This window comes from Pleurodeles waltl, chromosome 5, assembly GCF_031143425.1.
Source record: "Pleurodeles waltl isolate 20211129_DDA chromosome 5, aPleWal1.hap1.20221129, whole genome shotgun sequence".
Classification (NCBI taxonomy): domain Eukaryota; kingdom Metazoa; phylum Chordata; class Amphibia; order Caudata; family Salamandridae; genus Pleurodeles; species Pleurodeles waltl.
In genome coordinates, this window is record NC_090444.1 from 613,219,165 (window position 1) to 613,239,927 (window position 20,763).

The 20,763-nt window shown below is 41.0% G+C and overlaps 1 protein-coding gene across 1 annotated transcript in view; it reads left to right on the forward strand.

Moving 5' to 3' along the window:
• Nucleotides 1–20,763, forward strand: part of AKT3 (AKT serine/threonine kinase 3) — a 734,901-nt gene that overhangs the window by 110,158 nt on the left and 603,980 nt on the right. The window contains exon 2 of the mRNA XM_069234462.1: nt 2,505–2,680. Coding sequence (XP_069090563.1) covers nt 2,635–2,680 — 46 coding nt within the window. The 5' untranslated portion in view covers nt 2,505–2,634. The remainder of the gene's footprint in view (nt 1–2,504; nt 2,681–20,763) is intronic.

Genomic DNA, 20,763 nt, shown 5'->3' on the forward strand with positions numbered 1-20,763 from the left:
GAAAGGGGCCTGCACACCTTTCAGGAAGGAGATGGGACTGATACGAGAATCATTAAGAGTAGGGCTGAGGCCCGGGGGCAGCCATATGAGGCACCTATCTCTGTGGCTGGCATCCAGATGTGAACCTTTAATCACTCCCATGGGCCGCCAGATTAGGAGTCACTCCTTCAGTGACATACTGCTTTCTCGAAGAAGGGCAGAGGAGTGGGCACTTCAAAAGTAAGCAGACCTCTGTCACAAACTTCAAAGACCCAGACTCTAAAAACATTTGGGCATGGAAATGGGCTACAAGAAGGGGAACTAGAGGCCCCCCAAAATTGCCAACTGTGACTCAGCTAGTTGGGATATATGTCAAGGAGGAGGAGGGCTATGCCTTCAACCAGGACTGTGGGCTAAGGCCTGCCAATCTCCCAGCTGGGTGTGGGGACATCAATCAGGGAAACCCAAGACCACCAGCTCCTAGAGCCTGTAGCACTAGTTCTTGCCTGCTTGCTGAGACCAGTGTGACTTGTGAGGAAGAGGATAGCGCTTGGAGGGAGCAAGGTCCAGAGGGGGATCCTGGTGAGTGGATTCCCATAGCAAGGTGTTAGACCTGACAGGAGTTATTGCACAAATACTTTGCACATTGCCTTCTAAGTTAAGCCTGCCTGCTCTGTGCCAAGCTGCCAGGGGGTGAGCACAGGATAACTTGGATTGTGTTGTGACTTACACTCACTAGGATTGTGGTCCCTTCTTGGACAAGGGTGTATTCCTCTGCCAACTAGAGACCCAATTTCTAACACAAGGTGTGAGGAGGAGGCTGCTGCACTGATTGAGTTGCTGTCCTTGTGCAGATTCAAGTTGATGGCCCCGTATGCCATAGGGGGCCACTGTGAAGACTGCATGACTGCCGTGCCAATCAGGATGCAGCCTGTGTGAGGAGTGAAGTTATGGCCACCCTGATGAGGAGGTTATTGCTGTGCCAATCTAGCCATTGCTCGTATGCAGATTCAAGTCGGTGACACTGAATGCCAGATGGGGCTACTTTGAGGATTGCATGACTGCCAAAGCCAATGGGGCCATAGCCCGTGTGTGTAATGAAGTTGATGACCCCATATGCCAGAGGGAGCCGCCTTGATAAGGAAGTGCCATTGCACTTGTCCAGAGTAAGGTTGGTGATCCCATATGTCAGAGAAGGGGGCAGCCAAAGAACAAGGAATGTTACCTGGTTCTGCCGTTGCGAGTAGAGGACACTGTGATGACCTGTGTGTGCCTAAGCCCTGACTGAGGATTGAAACTTGAGCCAGCATCCTCCATTGCCTGTAGGAAGGATGAGAGGACTTTACCGTCTCACCAGAGAAAGCGCTGTGGATGCCCATCTGCTGCCTTGCAGAGCATCAAGTGCTTCTCAGAATCTGCAGCAGCTTCAGCCCTGCACAACATGCAAGAGTGAAACACTACCAGAGACTGCAGTAATGGAGCCCCTGCAGAGCAGATGAGACTGATCGTAGGGCCAGAGGGCGTTAGAGGAACTTGTCCTTTCACATAGAGATTCGGGCGCTGGAACACTTTTGACTTTTGGACTTGGACTACTAGTGAGGCTTAACATGAATGTCACCTATAGTGAATGGGGGAATAACCATTTCTGTTGGCAAGAGGTAAGTGGGACTTAGGGACCTGCCAATTGAACACTAGAGCCCTTTCCTCAACGGACTGAGGGTATTGTTTGCGTATGTTATATTTCACTTTATGATCCTGTATAAACCTTTTTCATAGAAACAAGCGTTTGACTGGACAATAGTTTATTGCTGCTGCTGAAGGTATTTTGGGTTGTGAGCCTGTGTTCAGCCCCCCTGTATTTACCCCCCAACTTCTCCGCTCCTCCTTTCCTGAAGAGGCCTTGGACTGCTCGACCTACGCTACCACTGAGAATTAAGGGGTGAAGGGGTCACCCAGTTGTTCAAGGACCCATAGATGGTTAGGCCCCTGACCGTCAGCAGTGAAAGGCCGCGGCGCCCATGGTTGGTCCCAGTAGGTTCTGCTTGCCTAGTGACCCTGCGAAAGGAGTTCTGACAACGAGCATTGCTTTTATTATACATATTTTGTACCTGTTTTGTTTCACTGCATTTGACGTGGTTGGAACAGTGTTGGAGAAAGAAGTGCAGAGCACGTCCTTGTTTTTAAGGTTCCTTACACAGTCTGGGTGTGGTTCGTGGGTTTTAATTTGTATTTTGAATAGCATACATAAGTTTTCTTTGATTAAAATATTTCCTAATCTTTCACATTTCCTACAGCATCAAGTTTGCACTAAACGGAGCATTATAATGATTTCCTAGTGACATATTTCACAAGACAGAGCTGTGCTTTCTGTGCTGTGCAGTTCAATTAATTGTTTGCTCATCATGAATGGAGTTTTTTTTAACTGCATGGGTTTTACCCGTTGTGGACATGTACAAAGACGTATTTGTTTGCCTTAGCTATGTGAAGACTACAAGTAAAATTCTTTCTTGCTTACTTCCTCTCAGGCTGACTCATCGCTGAACCGTGGGTAGGGCCCGCAGCATCAGTCTAGAGGAGGGAAAAGGACTGCAGCCCCAAAGCTCCGAAGTCAGCAGCAAGAAATTCCTCAAGTTGGGGGCGCAGAGGGGAGCCACCATGACTGACATTACTATTGTCAAGGAAGGCTGGGTGCAGAAAAGGGGTAAGTGTAAAAACCGAAGTATTCGCTCTGTGTAAAAACAGTCATTCTCAACAACTTGGAAGCAGTTCTGTCACCACATCTGGCGGAATGACCAATCCATGAAAAATGCAGTGAAAGCTTGAGAAATATGTTGTTTGACCAGCAGTGTCGACAGTCAAGTGACACATGAATTATATACTGTGACTGGAGGAGCATAATGCATGTTTCTGTTAAATGTTTGTCCTTGTGTAATGTAAGAAAAGAGCCGTTCCTGGCTTGTTTCTCTAAAGTTAGTCTGCCTCCTCTGGGCAGGGTGGGTCGGTGTGTTGAAGTGTTTTTTTTAGTTCATAACAGATGATATATTTGATTGTGGTTTTACCTGTTTATGTATCCAATTGTTTGTAAGCGTGTCTCTCGTGGCAGTCCTTCTTTAAACAAGGACTTTGTAAAAGTAGTGTAGTTTTGTATTATTTTGGTTAATTCGTTTAGACACAGAAGCCAACCACCCTCTCTCTGTTTTAGAAATTACACGTTCACAGTGTTTGGTTCCCAGCAACCACAAATAAGGTCGTGTACTCCCTGCAAGCCGTACTTTATTTCATCCCTAACAAAAGAGAAAACTAATGATTTGCTTTTCTTTTGGCACTGTTTGAAGTTTTTTTGTTTTGTTTCTATCATCCAAATCGAATGATTCCTGAGGCCCAGATCAGTATTGTTTGTTGTGGGAAGTATAGCTGACATCTGATACCAGTTGTTTGGAGCCCTTTATCGTGGTTGTGTGTAATTGAGAACAGGGATTAGATTATTGAAGTCCCATGGGCACACAGTGGGCAGGTGAACTTGCTTTTGCACCTCTAGGCACCTGCAATTAACCAAGGAGCTGTCAACGCTAGTGTGGCACTTTACACAATAAGCATTAGACAGGCGTCTGTATCGGGCACGTTCACTATGAATGGAGACGTTCTCACTTGTGAAAGAGGCATGTGACCTCGTGCAACTGAGGAAACCTCTTTACCCTTGCGCCTACCCTGTATTCCTGATGAGGGCAGCGGGGTAAAGAAACTTCTGAGAGGTGTGTTTACATTGTGCCTCTTAAGAAGATGTGCACAAGTGCTACACCCCTGATGGCACCTTAAGGGAGGAGGACCCTTCCTCCTGGGGCGCAGTCACAAACTCCACCCACCTGAAGGGGCAAGGGTTCTCATGCCCCCTCTCCAAAGTCACTCTGGCCTGCTAGTGGTGAACGATGGAGCAACTGTTTGGAATGCCACTCTATCTTTTGTCACAGTTTTTTCTGTCTGTGCTAACTGTATGCACATATTGCCTGAATAGTTCAATTTTATTCCCATTTAATATTTTTGGAGCTAATTCATAAAGGTATGTGCGAGTACGTAAGAGTGCTTTCAGGGATACTACTTCACAAACTCCTAACTGACTTTGTGAACCAGCCCTTAGGATTGCATCCTACTGGCCTTCATTTTACTCCTTTTCCATCACTGATATACACATTTGTTGTTCCACATTAAAACACAATAATATAGAACTTGTGCAATGACAAATGGAAACAAAATAAAAAACACTGAACCGCAGGGTTCAAAGATTTAGGTGATTTCCCATGGAGTTACATATAGTGGAAAGTTGTATCAGTTGTACAAATGTCATCGAGATAGATATGGTGTGGGGAAAAAAGAGAAATGAAAAGTTGTCCGTCCATATCAAGTAATTGTAAACCTAAACATCTGTACGGGACTGAGCTTAAGCATTAAAAGTAGGCAGACAGTTAACCTTGCCGATACCAACATCTATCCAGAGCGGATGGAGCGAGGTATGTGGGTGGAGAAATATAAGGCATTCAGTCCACAACATGTAACTTTCGTCCACCCAAAACTGAATCGAGTCTACGTAGGTTTATCATCATTTCTACTTTTAGGCCACTTTACACACAAAGCAATCCCTTGCCTGAGCGTCACCTGCTTTCCATTGTCTCCGCATTTTGGATTTTTCTGCTGTAGGCTAAGTACATCTATCTGTGAAAGTGGCATACATTTTTATCAATCTCTTGGATGTCAAGTAGATTCTTTAGAAAAAAGTGACCGAGCAGAAATATGAAGTGTGCATTCCTCAACACCTTGCATGAAAATCAGATTTTCATTCCTTGACACTGTACCCTTCCTTGTCAGTGTCTTTCGACCAGGCGGTAGCCAAGCTGTCCTGATTGCCTTGTTTGAGTGAAACCATTGTCTTGCCCAATAATCTTAGTAGCTTTGGTCCCATCCCACTGTGGCAAGAGCAAATGTGTCTAGGTGGGTTGGAATCAGCACATCCCCACTGAAGCCATGTAGCCTTTGCAATATTTGAAAAGCTAGGATTTTTCCTGCTGGTTTAAAGTGCGAGTTTGAGAGATCATCAAAAGATAACAGGTCTTCTGAATAAAAATAAGTCGCCAAACAGTGCCATCCTAGTCCATTACCTAACTGTTTGTCTCAAATGACAAGTGGTCTTCAAAATTTTAAATAGCAGACTTGGGGCATATGGCGACGGAGCTAGTCAGTCATCTTTTCCAACATTATAGCAGACAATTGTACTATTCCGTGTAATCTATCTTCAGTGTATGAGTGACCAAAAACTGTCCTGGCAAGTAATCTGTCTTTCAGTTCTGGGTGCAACAGCCTGGCTTCATTGATCAGTGTTCCACATAAATACTTTTCTCCCCATTCTAACTGAGCCTCTACTTTGCACATTTCGTAATCCAGAACTTCCAAGACTATCTTACATCTAGCAGTGCCACAAGTCTAGATCACCACTTTTGCTGAAGCACTTTTCCCCCATGACTGAGTGATAAAAGGAGCTTCTTCTGAAAGTATATATTATTTCTTGGAGTAGACATTGCCACCATCAAGGACATCAGCATTTTGTGTTGTATTAGACCTCCCAAGTACGTAAATGTGTTGTACACTATTTCAAGATCTGTGGTCGGGAGGGAAAATGCAGGACTTCCCTAACTATTTGTTAAAACAAAAACTCTGCCAAAACATTGGAACATATCTATTGAGAGTTGCAGTCCAACTCTAGTATTCAAAGTATTGTCTGTGTATAGTGAGAACACATGTGGTTTAGCAACAATAACTGTGCTTCACCACAGCTGCTATCATTACAGTCCACACTAGTGGGTACTTTGCCAAGGCAAAAAGTAGTGGGGGAAGCAGACGACATTGTCACCTATCTCTTCCCACTTTCCCCAAAGCTGTAAGTAACACCACCCATTTCTATAAAAAAACTTTCTCAATTTATGTTGATAGTTAAAGGTGGCAGGGATTCATTATCTGGCGTAACGTCCATTATTGAAATAACTGCCATGTATTGAGCAACATAGTTGGCCCTAGAATAAAGCCAATCTGGTTTTCCTGAATGAAAGTTGATAAACACGGAAGAGGTATTTAGCTAACATTATGCTTGGTATGTCAAATCTGTGTTTAATATAGATAGGGATGAAATGACATCTTATCTAATAATTCACGCCCATGTTTAGATAATTGTATTTTCAGTGCGAATTAACGTTACAATTGGTGCTAACTTAAAAACAAAATTCTAAAAAGTAGTGAAATTCCAAGCTGAATGGCACCTGTCAATATCTCAAAATGTTTTCTTAAAAGTGAGGTAAATTTTCATATGTCATAAAATTCCGACATTAACGTGTCTAATTGGTGCTGTGAGAGGCTAAGCAACATCATAAGCAAAATAAGTGTTGTCTTCTCAATTTGCATAGCATGGGAATAAATCCTAGCCATGGGCTACCTGTTTGCAAATTCAGTCTGATGTGTTCATAGCTAGTTTACCGAGGCATGCCAATGAAGAGAGAGTGGCAGGTGAAGACATTTAACTACGCAGATCTAGACCTGCTTATGACCTCTACATACACACGTGGGCACTGTAAAGTAGATAATTACGTACAATCTGACGCATGTGAACAGAGTGTTAGGTTCAGTAACCCTTATCACCTTGAGGAGCATGTCATGTGCCTTGTGGCGTGGACCTACAGGTTTGGATCCACCTTCCAAGGTGAGAGGTTTGCCAAAGAAGTAGTATTTCGACGTCTTTCCTGAAATGCAGTATATATGGGGCAGTCTTAGAAGAAGACTAGAGGAGGTCCAGATACTGGTAACATAAAACTAATCCGACTGGTAGCCTTCCGGTGGGACATGACCTATCCTGTGGTGGGAAGTGGGACATGACATACACTGTGGGTGGGAGTGCATTCTGGGACATATATGAAGTGAGGAGAGGGTATGTTTTAGGCGGAATGAGCTTTAGAGGGGCAAGGGACGTTTAGATGAGAGTATGCCGTGATACTTGTCTCGTCAGTCCGCTTTCACAGCAGCACGAAAAAGTGCAGAAACAAAGATAAATGAATATGCAGTGTCTTCATAAACCTATCTTTTGTGGCATCGTAAAACAATAACAAACCAGGAACAGCCCGATTGGAGTTCAATTGTAAAAGAACAAAGACCCGTCATCTAATCGTAGCTAGGCTGGTAAATTCTGCCACACGTTTGCATACGTTGTCTAATACAAGTCTCTTGCGGTGCGAGACCACACAATTTGCATAAATGGGTTTTCTTAGAAAGATGCTGACATGCGGCGCCCTGCAAATACAGAATCTGTTTACACATCAGCCTTGCAATTACGACTGGGCGTGTCTAGTTCGCGTTTGCAGAGTGTAAACAGAAGTGCGTGGTGAGATTTTGTTTCATCCTTAACCACAAATGGAAAATAACATCAAGATCCGTGGCTTGTTTCCTGAAGGCGTGACAGCTGCTTTAAAGAAACATCTTCCTGCCACGTGTGCAGCAATGTTTACATGCATATTTAAAAGAGCCGCTTGCATTAAAGTCGATGCTTATGATTGTAATTTTATTGTATTTGTTTTCTATGCTGTCTTTTTTTCACTGAGCTATCTAAAAGATGTAAAAAACTATTGGAAGAAGTGCCGTGACATCATTTTAATGCTATGCAAGAATTTTCCGACGAGAGTGCTCCGTGATTTAGTCTTCCACTTGCATGCACAAACCTTTTGACATGTACGAAAGTCTGTGAGGAGAAACGAACAGGCATGGTTTAGGACTGTTCCATCCCCTCTATGTGATATATTGTTAGATAGCCGAGAATTACACACGGTTATGGAAACGCCATGACCATAGTTAGGAACGCGTTGATGAAAGCAGACCATCATTAAAAACGTTCATAATCCTTTTGATTTGAACATTGTATCTAGATATTTGAAAGTACCGAATTAATAAATTCTTCTGTGAGATTTGCAGCATTGGTCCTAGAAAAGTGGCATGATAGAATATGTTAGCAGTGTGCATCCACTGATATCTTCGAGCTTCTGCATTAAATAGCTATGAGGCTGTTTGTTTGTGCAGGACCAGAACAAACTTCAAAACTTGGCACACAAAGATGTGATGTGCCAAAAATCAACATTAGGCGCTTTATCTTCTTTTGAAGAAGAATATGTTTTGAGACTGCTTTCTGGTTTCTCCAGTTGTCTTAATATTGGTTTATTTGTTACCAGACCCAGTCATGCTATCGCAGAATTGAACAGAGAATGGGAGTTTCCCAAAGAAAATGTAGTAACCTGCGAAAATGTGTTGATTAGTTTATATTGTAGAATCCAGTTACAAACTCATTTCAGAATTCTGGAACCAGTCTCCCCAGAGTTTGGCGTTTTAATATCTTGCAAGGGCTGGCACCTGAAGATCATTGAGTTTTTTTTGTTTGTTTTTTGGTTTTGTTTTAGACAACAGGCTCTAAGATAAACAAAAAATAGAATAGAATTTGAAGGCTATGACACCAGACCTGTCAGTTCCTGTTTACTCACTTATGAACTGTTTTTGTGGTCGGACTATCTATTTTGTCTGAGAGCTGCACTGCACAACAGTTAAGTTTTATCTAAAAGTACTACAGAGTAAACTTGTCACCTTTCGGAAGCAGTTATTTGGAAGCTGGGCAGATGCGTTAATGTTGCTTCTGACTTCAAGGTGGGTGCTCAAGTTGGCTAGGTCTCTTGGGAAACTCTTCTGATATCATTCAGCATCTCTTAGTTTAGTATTTGCTTGCTTTTAGCTTGTAAAGATTATGAATCTGTTGCAGATTCCATGTTTTCACTTGCCTGCAATAGTGCTAGCCTCCTGTGTGAAGTCAATAAGAGATTCAGAACCAGTCCTGCTTGATATGCTGTTCTGCATCTGTGCTTGTGGAAAGGAATTGACTTTACAAGTGCAACTACTGGAAGACATGGTTAGCCTCAGAAGCCTTCTGCTTTAAATCACTTTGAACTTTTCAAATGTACCTTATTTATTTTGTAATGCTTGTTATTGCCCTACCACGGGTTTTTAAACAATGCCATAAATAGTTGAATTCTAATTAAAGCTACTCCTAGTTCGTGATTGGCCTTGATTTATTCAGCTACCTTGTAATGCCCACCAATTTAATTTTAGTTCGGAATAGGCTGACTGGCTACTCGTTAATTGCTTTTGTCCCCATCCTCTTTTACTAAGTGCTCTGTATTTTGACATAGTCTGTCCTGATAACTAACACTGTGCCGGTCGAAAGATCTTTTGCTGTCCAGGCTACCTAGACTACAAATTTAATGCTGAACAATCATTTTTACTGTTGCGGATTCTTATAAATATGTTATCCCATTTAGTCTTTTGACATTTACTTTTGTTTGACACACGTAGGAAAGATGTTTGCCTTGATTTAGCTTTATTCACTGAGAGATCACTTTTTGCACTAAGCATTTTTTCCATTTTTCGTTGAGCTTAGTTTTTATCAATGTATAATTGGTCTTTACGATGACATGGTGTTCAATATTGTTTCTATCTTTATTACGTTTTGGTCTGCATTCGAGTTGTATTATTAGTAGATATACATACAAAGATCATTTGAATAGTATTGTTTTTTCCAATTTACTGCTGCAGTGAAACTTTGCTGCATATTTTTCCTAGACCCAGGTTTCGTACAGGCCTACAGGACAGCTCCTGTTCCTTTCATTCTGCGAAAATGAACTTGAAACCATGGCATTGATTTATTTTTAGTTATCACCTGCTAACATTGCATGTGCGGTCTGCTGGGAGGTGTACTGGTTACTTTAAAGGGCTTGGAGCCTGCCCATTGCTTACTATTCGTTGGCATCATTGTCATTTTTCTTTGCTGCCTCCTAATTGGCCAGCACGTTTCCGTTGTCACTTCCTTTTTTGTGTTGATTATGGACCAAGCACATATTGATTCATCTTAATTAGTGTCCGTCCCCGGCTTGCTCTGTGATTTAGGTACTATTTCTTTCAGTGCTGCACTTTCTATATATATTTTGTTTATATTTTTATATTAGCACCGTACACATATTCGTTTCAGGCAGTTTTCTCTGTTTCCAGTTCTCGTGCTGCTTTCTCCATTCATTCTGTGTTCATACACATTTTTGAACATTGTTTACGCCTACATCTTTTGGCTTACTTGTACAGCTAATTTAAAATTACATTTTATGTGGGTTGGATTAGACTGTTCGAATGTATAAATGCCGCACTAATAACAGATTTAGACCTTCATGATGCTTGCCACCCCACACCTATTTTCATTGCCTCTCATTCCCTTTATGCCTCATACCTTTGCATAGATTTTAAGTTCAGTTTCTTGTTTCAAGTTACTTACACCCATAAGTGTACTGTTGTATGCCACACACTTCTACTCTACGCCACTGCACTTTCTGCCAGTTCACTCCACCGTACGCCACTCCACACCACCCAAAACCACCCTATGCCACCCTGCTGCACTCCTCTCTACCACTCCATTCCTCTCTATTCTGCACCACTCTACTCTGCACCACTCTACTCTGTTCTACTCTACTTCTTTCCATTCCACTGTACGCCACTCCACTGTACACCACTTCGCCCTAAGACCTGCCACTCTACTCCATTCCACTCTGCCTCTGTACACCATTCCATTTTATATCACTCTGTGCCACTCTACTCTGCGCCACTCTACTCTATTCCACTTGAGTCGATGCCACTCTATGCTACTCTACTCCACTCTGCTATGCTACGCCACTCCACTGTACGCTACTCCACTCTCCACTACTCCATGCCAAATCATTCTACTTTGCCACTCTACTCTTTGCCCTGCCACTCCACACAAGTCTAAGCCACTCCACACTACTCCATGCCACTGCACATCACTCCACTATACTGTACACCATACCAGCCATTCTACTGCGCACCACTCTGTGCCTACGCCGCTCTTCTCTAAACATCTCTCCTCTGTTAACGCGCCTCTAACTTTTAGTCATGCTGAAAAGTAGTCAGGCGGCTGTATAGCATGGCTAAAAGACGTTGGGCAAGCCAATAAATATCTCATGCTTTGGGTCGACCTATTGGCTTTGGCAATGCTTGTTTTTAATAGTACCACAGGTAATAGGTTAGAGCACGTCAGAAGATCAGGGCACTTCCAAAAGTGAAAACATCAGCTATTACTAACCGTTCACACAGTCTGAAGGCACCATGTAAACCTTACTCTGATTGCTGACTCCCCACATTCTTAGACACCACAGTCACTCAACCTGTTTACAAGTGGGCACAGGAGCGACTCGTAGATTTATTTATATATATATATAATAAACACAACAGAAGGCGCAGCACTCTCGGAGGTTTCTCTTTGTGGTAACAATTTATTTCTTCCAAAACGCATAAAGTCAGACCCCACAACGCATTTCGACTCTCGTCTGTATTCACATTATTAACACAATCACAGTTTATATATGCGCGAAGCATTCAGGGACATATTCATTTATACTAGTGCATTCTGGGATTTATAGTTCTCTAGTGTGTCCCACCTCGGGCTTGTTCGTAAGTTGTGACATCATTATTTCCATTTTAATAATCCGCACGGCTTGATACATTTTCACTTTCAAATCGGCTCCCATAAAATAGTTTAGTTACTTCATTGCCTTTATCTCCGTGCATCTGCACATTTAACTCTCATGCCGATATTTTAAACAGTATTCACAAGTCGTGTTTATTTAAAAGTCATCTCAATGTCACAGTAATTATTTCATTGTCATTTTCTCTGCCCACGTTCCTAGAAAACTCTTAAATATATTGATTTCCAATCCACATCGCCTCCAGGCCCTCATCTAATTCAAGGGCCGCATCGGTATTGTGAAAAACAAAAAGGCACAAGCTCACCATTTTTCGTGATGAGATTGTCCCATAAGCGGCAGAGTGGCGCAAGGCGCATTGAAAGTTCGACATCCCGTCCTTAGTCTTCCATTGTAAAGTACAAACGCAGAGGCACAGTGTCCCCTCGCCTCCTCCTTCGCAGTTATTGATGTTTCAATAGTCCACAGTACCGGGTGCTACCACTATAAACTCTATCCACAACAAACCGGTCTTCAAAGTGGAGCACTCTGGCTGCTGGTGCACACGTAAGGGTGAAGACCACCACCCTTGTTAAATTCAAACACAACAGAAGGCGCTGCACTCCCGGAGGTTTCTCTTTGTGGTAACTATTTATTTCTTCCAAAACGCATAAAGTCAGATCCCCACAATGCGTTTAGACTCTCGTCTTCGTCAAGTGGTATCTCGTCTGTATTCACATTATTAACACAATCACAGTTTATATATGCGCGAAGCAACTTTTAGTCATGCTGAAAAGTAGTCAAGCTGCTGTACAGCATGGCTAAAAGACGTTGGGCAAGCCAATAAATAGCTCATGCTTTGGGTCGACCTATTGGCTTTGGCAATGCTTGTTTTTAATAGTATCACAGGTAATAGGTTAGGGCACTTCCAAAAGTTGAAACATCAGCTATTTCTAACCGTTCACACAGTCTGAAGGCACCATGTAAACCTTACTCTGATTGCTGACTCCCCACATTCTTAGACACCACAGTCACTCAACCTGTTTACAAGTGAAGTGGGCACAGGAGTGACTCGTAGATTAAAAAAAAAAAAATATATATATATATATATATATATATATATATATATATATATATATATATATATATTCCCTCCTCCTCTGACGGCAGGGAGTTCAGTCCCATACTGATGGGAAGGGCTGAGAGAAGAATATCTACACTGGTGGAATGATGGGAGATGACCTGATGCATGATTGTTAGATGAAAGGGAGAAGCACCCAGAGACTGATGGAAGGGGTAGGCAGTATCCTGTCACTAGGAGCAGTGGAGGAAGTAATGGTGAGGTTTAAAATATATGGGAGGTGCAAGATCATATTTCAAATGATGATTTTAAAGGTTTTATTCCACAAGTGTGTTAATTGATTCAACAAGTTGACACTTCTGTGTACCAGTTCACCACCGGCAGCCAGTTAGCTATCCAGCAATGGCCTGGCCAATACTGTGAATGATCAGTAAATTGAACAAAGGTGCTGGTAAGTTCTGCATCTGTAGGAAAAATTGCCCACTTCGCTCTTAAACGCAGGACAGCAGTTCGCAACTCTTGCTTGATTTAGGGGGATTGCATGCCTTTACATAATTTGTATCTTTGGTAAACACCCAACAGCACACAATTAGGTGAACATAAAGCTAGTTATTTGACAGTAATGCCTTCATAATTGGAAGCCAGTATTTCACAATCTTATATTTTGCAAAATATTGTTCTATCTCATGTACCTAATATGGAACTGTAGCATAAACATATTACTTTTGGTGGTGCTTTAGACGTTAAGATAAACATCACCCCTTTACAATCAAAGTTTAGAGAAACAAGAAATGCTTCCCAACGGATCGCCCCAAAATTGTCCCATTATGGCCGGCATGAATAGTGGTGCCCCCAATATTCCTGATATTTTAAATGAATTTCATGACAAAGGAAAATGCATAGCGAACCCTAATAATGCACCACTGTTTTCTGATACTCCCGTGGGAAATATATGTTACTTCAAATGCTTCCCAGCATTGTACTTTGCTTTTCCTTTCTTTTGCATGTTAGAAATATAACATAATTACCAAACCTCTAATAGTCTATTTACAGACAAGATCTGTCCATCTTTTATTATCTGTCACCGCTGTTGTTTAATTTTTAGAAAAGAGACTTGTCAGGTATTGAAGGTTACAGTTCAGGCATCCTATACGTTAGGGAAATAGAGTGGTTATGAATAGTACATTTGTGAATCTAAGGAGGATGCACTTGATTGAGAACTAGCATTACAAGTAACTTTTCCTTTTGCAAAATGGTAATACATGTGGCGTCTGGACAAATTATGACCCACTGTGTGCCTGGCCTTTCAATCTGGGACCACCTCCTCAAGTATCCAAGGAATATCAAAACCTTGGAATTACCATGGACTTCAAGTTAACAATGAATGCCCAAGTGGACTTATTAGCACTGTAATGCTTCATCACCTTGAAAACTCTGCGACGCATCTTCCCCCACCTCGAATTTCCACACACTGCTAATATCTCTCTTGTACTATCAAAACTGGATTATGCCAATGCCCTCTACCATGAATCATCTCTAACTATTATGAAAAAACTACAACGTATTCAGAACTCAGCTGCCAGGCTACTATTACATGTAAAACAAAAGCCCACATCTTCCCTGCATTAAGAGCAAGTACACTGGTTACCGGTTGCCAAAAGATCCACCTTCAAAATGCTTTGTATCACCCACAAAGCTATACATGGAACAGGACCTCTTTTCATCAGAAACAAAATAACCAAACACATTCAACAAAGAAACCTCCGCTCAAGATTGGCACTCCGCCTTAAAACACCACCATACAAGAAAAAGATAATAGTTGGTACATCTTTCTCTGTTCAAGCAGCCAAACTAAACTATGGAATTCATTACTCCCATATATAAGATCCACGGATAACTATCTTGCCTTCAGAAGACTACTCAAGAGTTGGCTCTTTCCTTCATAACCACCATATTCAAACATCATTGGACTGCATATGCTTGTGTTGATTAATATAATCGGATTACGTGTATATTCTAGATATGTGTAGTTCTTTAAGAAATATGTATAGTTACTATTTCATAATAATTATACACATACACTTTATGCCTGTTTAACAAATATATATTTACTCACTGTTATATATATGTATATATATATATATATGTGTGTGTGTGTGTGTGTGTGTGTATATATATATATATCTGTGTGTGTACATATATATATATGCCTGTGTGTACACACACATATATATATATATATATATACACATGTGTGTGTATACATAAGCGTTTTTATTCTATGCTTAACATGTTCATATGTCATTGCATAGCTCCTAGATGAGTTGTTATATTAGATACTTATGAATCCCTGCAATCTTTTTTATATCACAATGAGCAAATGTTATTTTAACTATTTAACAGCAAGCATTTTGCTATTGAAAAATTGAGGAAAGATAAATGAATGTTATAAAAGTACACTTAATAATTAACATCAAATATTACTAATCTTGAAAGTCTGTGTTTGTACAATACAACTTTACTTCTCAGATTATATTACCCATTATTATATTCCTTGCACATATATTCCCTTACTATGTATTTATAAACATAATTATTTATTACTCTAGTCCTACTGTACTAGAGAAAAATAAAATTAAATCTATAAAAAAAAAGAAAATACATAGTTAACTAAATAAATAATACAAATGTTACACTCTTGTCAGCTTTACTCTGCCTCCCCATCACCCTATGTCTCTATCCATCTAAACCCCACCCCACTTTGACTCATCCCAAACCCATTCTACTGCATTGATCTCCAAAATAACCCTGCCTAAGCTCTTCCCCCCACCTCTACCGCAACTAGCTCACCCCAACCCTCAGTTTACTACTATGATCTTCCAAACAACCCTACCAAATTCTCCCTCATTTGTCCCAATTGACTCATCCAAGCCCCCTTCAGCTACTATGATTTCCCTAATCCCTTTCCACAGACTCTTCCCTCCTCCATCTCTCCTTTACTCATCCCAAGCCTTATCCTACTACTTTAAACTCCCAATTAACACTTCTGGATTCTTCCCTCCTCTATCCCTCCATTACTGTAGTCAATCCAAATAACAAACTCCCATATCCTCTGCTCAAATTAACACATACTAATACTGTACTCATATTTTCCTATACTAATCCACCACTAATTCCTCTTGGGTTCCGGAGTAGCGTGCTACACACCAAAGAGTGCTTTGACGCCTCATCAACGGTAGTAAGAGGTATATAAATACAATTACAATTATGGCCCCTGTGCAGTGCAAAAAAAAAAACAGCAATGCCAATTAACCCAGTCTGCTCTACATCTTACTTAATGTGGCATGATTATAATTAAGGCTTTCTTGCTTACTGATTTACTGATTTTTGCACGTAAATGCAGATGCAAGACAATGTGTTCACTTTTATGGACGTATTTCTAAAATCGGAAACATTCCAAAAGCAAACTTTTTTTGATTGGCTTTCCGTGCTGCCATTCGCGACTGGCAGGCCGATATCTTGTGCATATTGATAGCATAAAGAGTAAAGAAAGGTACGCGATTCCCTTAACTGCATAATGCTGTAGTTTCATTTGAGTGCATTATAAATGTAGGCATGCAGAGCTAAAATCTGACAGGGTTCCTTGTGTGACTGTATATTGAAAGGTATTATAAATGTGGAAACAAACTAGTTGTGCATAGCATACAATACTTATGTAGAAATGGGACTAAGATTATCAAACCTGGGTATGGATTAATATGAGGGAAGGAAAAAAGTGTATACTGTAAGACGTGTGTTACCCCGTCAGTCCCTCCCCCAGTTACAATATACATTGAAATGAATATGGGACAGACTGAGTGAATGTTAATCTAGTTCCTCTTACCAAGCTCAGTCAGTTCTTGTAAGGAGCCAGTTCCTGCATCCCCCATACTGGCTCACTAATTCGCAAGAACCTTTTGGAAAGATAAAAACTCTGCAGTGTAAACGGGTTTACGAATTACTTGTCAAGATTTGAGGCATTGATAATTCATTCATTTTATAGCACATCATTAGTTCCCATGTTAATGACATTATTTATCTATTAAGTTCGCTGTATAATATCATGTAATTAAGCAAATGAGCGTTCCATCTGATGTGCTGCTACAGATTATACACTGGAGCAAAAATTCAGATATGAGATTTAACTAATCAATCGGATAAAATATTTGTATCATTCTATATGATAGTACAACACACGACACGTTTTTTGCAGAACATAATGCAGAAATCAACACAGCTAAATGTATGCCATGTATGTGCACAGTTACGTGATCATTAACACCCCTTCCCATCAGTATACTCTAAACCCAAGTATCCATTACGACACTTGGGAACATTTAGGCCGCTTGCATCCAACACAGCTCAGATAGGTTCAGGCAGTCAGCCATCATGGGGCTTCAAAAATCACTTCTGCTGGTCAGGTAACAGAACATCTAAGTCTGACTGGTGTAGGTGTGGTTACATATATAGGATACTCAATAGTTAGACTGTCCTCCTAGCTCTGCCTTGCATACAACACAGGTCCAAAACCATATGAATGCTAAAGGATTGATGCCTTATCAGCACGCAACTTACTTGCACAGTTTCAGCGCAAGAGCTTAGCCTGCACACATCACAACGTCCGCATCAAAACGAGGGCACCAAAGTTCTATCGTTGGTTAAGTGTTGCACACCCCAACAGCATATCCCAAGCCTTGCCCAACAGTCTATCCTGAACTATCAACAAATGATAGCTAAATCTTACACCACTGACAAAGTAAACACAATTCTCAGGTTTTATAATTTGCAAGAGATTCCTTTCAACAGCAATATCCCTTCAAACTGGGTAATAAAGAATCGTGCAACCTTGCTGTACAGATTTTCATACAGACTTCTCCGGAATGTGTGCCCTCCATGCACATAGCTACCAAACAGTACTTCGTACTATCTGATCTGTACGTCACTGTCAAATGAAATGACATCAAGCCACTAAGACTGTGGTCAGTGAGAAATTGCGGAACCACTTTCAAAGGAGCCGGATAAACTCTGTGTGTCAGTGCTACTATGTATTAGTAAGGACATTGTGTTCCTGTTTCTGGTATTCATAAGTTTCAGCACTGACTTGCATTCCCACACATTTGGACACTTGGGGGTGGCACCACACCTGTGATTGTTATGATTGCCAGAGCACTATGTGTCCTTGAAGTAATATGGAATGGTTTTATTTTGGACTTGTGAATTATTGGGACACATTATACAGCCTGTTGTCTACAAGAGTTCTTTGGGAAAGGTTACTTTTGATTAATGGGTCAAAGACATTTGAACACGATTCTATGTTTGTCAAACTTTCCATGTACTCAACAGCAGTGCTGTGGTCAGTTGCCTCGTGTGTGTATTTGTGGGAAGCTTCCGAACAATGTTCCTTGTTTACAAATTAGATTCAATTTTGATGTTATAGCTTTGTCCTTTCCAAACCTGGACCCAAACGAGCAACAAAGTGATATCTATTAAACCAACGCTTTATGTGGGATGAAAAACCTGGGAGAGTGTCTATAAAAGGCGTGGCCAAAGAAATTCCTTTCTGAGAGGTGTGGCCTATGTAATTAAGAGTGTGCCTTAAAACCTGTACATAAAATCCTGTTCTTCACACAGCATCCCACCTGAACAGTGTTTGGGTCCCTTGCAGTGAATGTTTTGTACCTGCATCCGGGTATATAGAACAACGACATACATACCCTTAAAACAAGCCAGATCTCTTATCTTTACCAGTGCATGTTAACGGTATTAGCTAAATGAGCAACAATGTTTTTTTGTGAATGATGAGAATTGAAAATGTTTCAATTCCAAAATAGCAGACTCAATTGCTCATTACTAAGGAGCACAGCCTTGTCTTTTCCTGTGATACTTCTCATATTTCAACCACTGTGGATCCACTTCAAACAGTTTCCCACAATTATAATTTACACATATGTGCCCTTCACTTTATGTGCTCTATAGAGAGGCTAAGGGTTGAATGTGCTTGTTGTAGTCTGCACGCATTTATGACCCATGAATAGACAAAATGAGAACCTCCCCCATTCAGCCTCAACTTCAGAGCCCTCAATAATGTCCCACCCACAATTTTAATTCGCCTTGGCACCTAGAAGTGACAGTGCGCAGCATGCAATCAGTTGTTGCGTGAAAAGAACACAGAAACACACGTGTAAAAGCAAATAATCTTATGGAATGCCAGATGAAGTAAAACATGTGAAAATTACACAGGGAATGCATTATTGACGTGGAATACCTTAAAGGCACTGGCATTCGTTGTTGAGAAATCGATAGCGTCTTTTCCCAAAAAGTGAAGATCATGTATATGGAGCCCCATAGGGGTCCGGTTCAGAGTCGGTTTTTAATTACTGCCGGGTCCAAGACTCAATCCACTTAAAGGCCTGAATTAAAGGTGATTTTTTCACAGCATCTTGCCATTTTGATGGGCCCTCCTTGGTGCAAGGAATTATTTTGTGCATTTGAGTAGTTTGCTTGCATCTATGCCTTTTGTATAAACTCGAGCCTTATACATCTGTAGTTATTTGTTAACTTGCTTCCTAAATGTTGCACAGCCAAAATAAAAAAATATAATTACAAAAGGCATGTCTAAAACAAGCATTGGCAAACCCAATATGTCGCTCCTTTGGGTCCTATTTCTGTTGTCTATGGTTTCTAGCAATGGTGCACTATGGCTAAAGAAATTAAAATCAATCAATGGGAATCAATTTTGCCAGTTTTTGCACCAGGTAATCATAAAATGGTGAGATTAGCTCTTTACATTTCATTGCAAGCAAAGTTTAAATTTGGTACAATGAAGTAAAAAGCAGCTCCCTGGTTTCTCATCCTCCGCGTCACTGCGTCACTTTCTTTAATTTTGTGCGATTTCGCAGAACAGAACTTTTAAAGAAACTCATTCAGAAACGGCACGTCCGAGCGCTGCGGCTCTCGCCTCTTCTGACATTTGAAATGAGCACACCTTGTGTTTGAGTTATTGTAGCTAGCAGTGCAAGTCTGATGTGCGTCAGGAAGCTTTTAGCCTCAGGATGGGTTATGCTGACCTGTTTGCAGAGTATCTTGCCATCCTCTCAGCTTACACGATGCTGCTTTAGATACTTATCTTTTAGTAACCACTGCAGATCCGTTCGAAGAAGTCGTTGAATTCGCCAAGCATATTTAATAGCCAGGCTCCTTGCGCTGCGGTGGTGGTAGCTGTTTTCACCATCAAACCAATCTGTAGAAGTGCATTCACTATTCTTATCCGTTCTGAGATTCCGAAGGAAGCAGGTCTGTTTATAGCACCGAACCAAAGGCTTATGGATAGACAGTACTATTTTCCCTAAGACATGATTGATTTTGAAGAAAGTGAAATATTTCATACACTATTGAAATGTTTTTTTATGATCTGGCTTGAGAACGCAGCTGTCACCAGACAGTTATACAAGAACCAACAGGAAAAGGGGCTTTGGATCAACCCACATTTTAGGAGCCAGGAGTACATGCTTTGATTGGGCAGAAGTTGTGTGCTTTTATGAAAAAGTGCTTGCCCTCCACACAGCTGTGATCATTTTATTTATGTATCCAGCTGCCTGACCTTGAACTTTCAGGGACACACTCATGACATTGTATGCTATTAAAGTGTCTTAGATATCAAGATAATTTATGGTGTTTTTCTCTGTCATCAGAACAGATGGGAGGCGGACAGTCATTAAACTACAGGGATATTTTGAGGTCTGGCTTGACAGTGCAACTGTCACCTGACATTTTGAGCTACACCAATGTTCTTGTACAGTTTGTTGTTTCCATATAAATACATACCTATTCCCATGCTATCTACTTGTAATGTTTCACATTACCATACAACATTACTTTAAAGCCAGACCTCCTGGCATTGCCAGTGCTTGTTCTAGTTTTGTAATTTGTTTGGTAATCTGTTTATCATTAAAGAAAATTGGAGGATTTTCTATGATTCTGTTAGACACGTATAGAGGACTAGAGCCTGACTGATAATCTTGCTTGTACCATCAGTTTCACTACGCCTCAACATTTATTTGTGGGTAGTAATGTGAA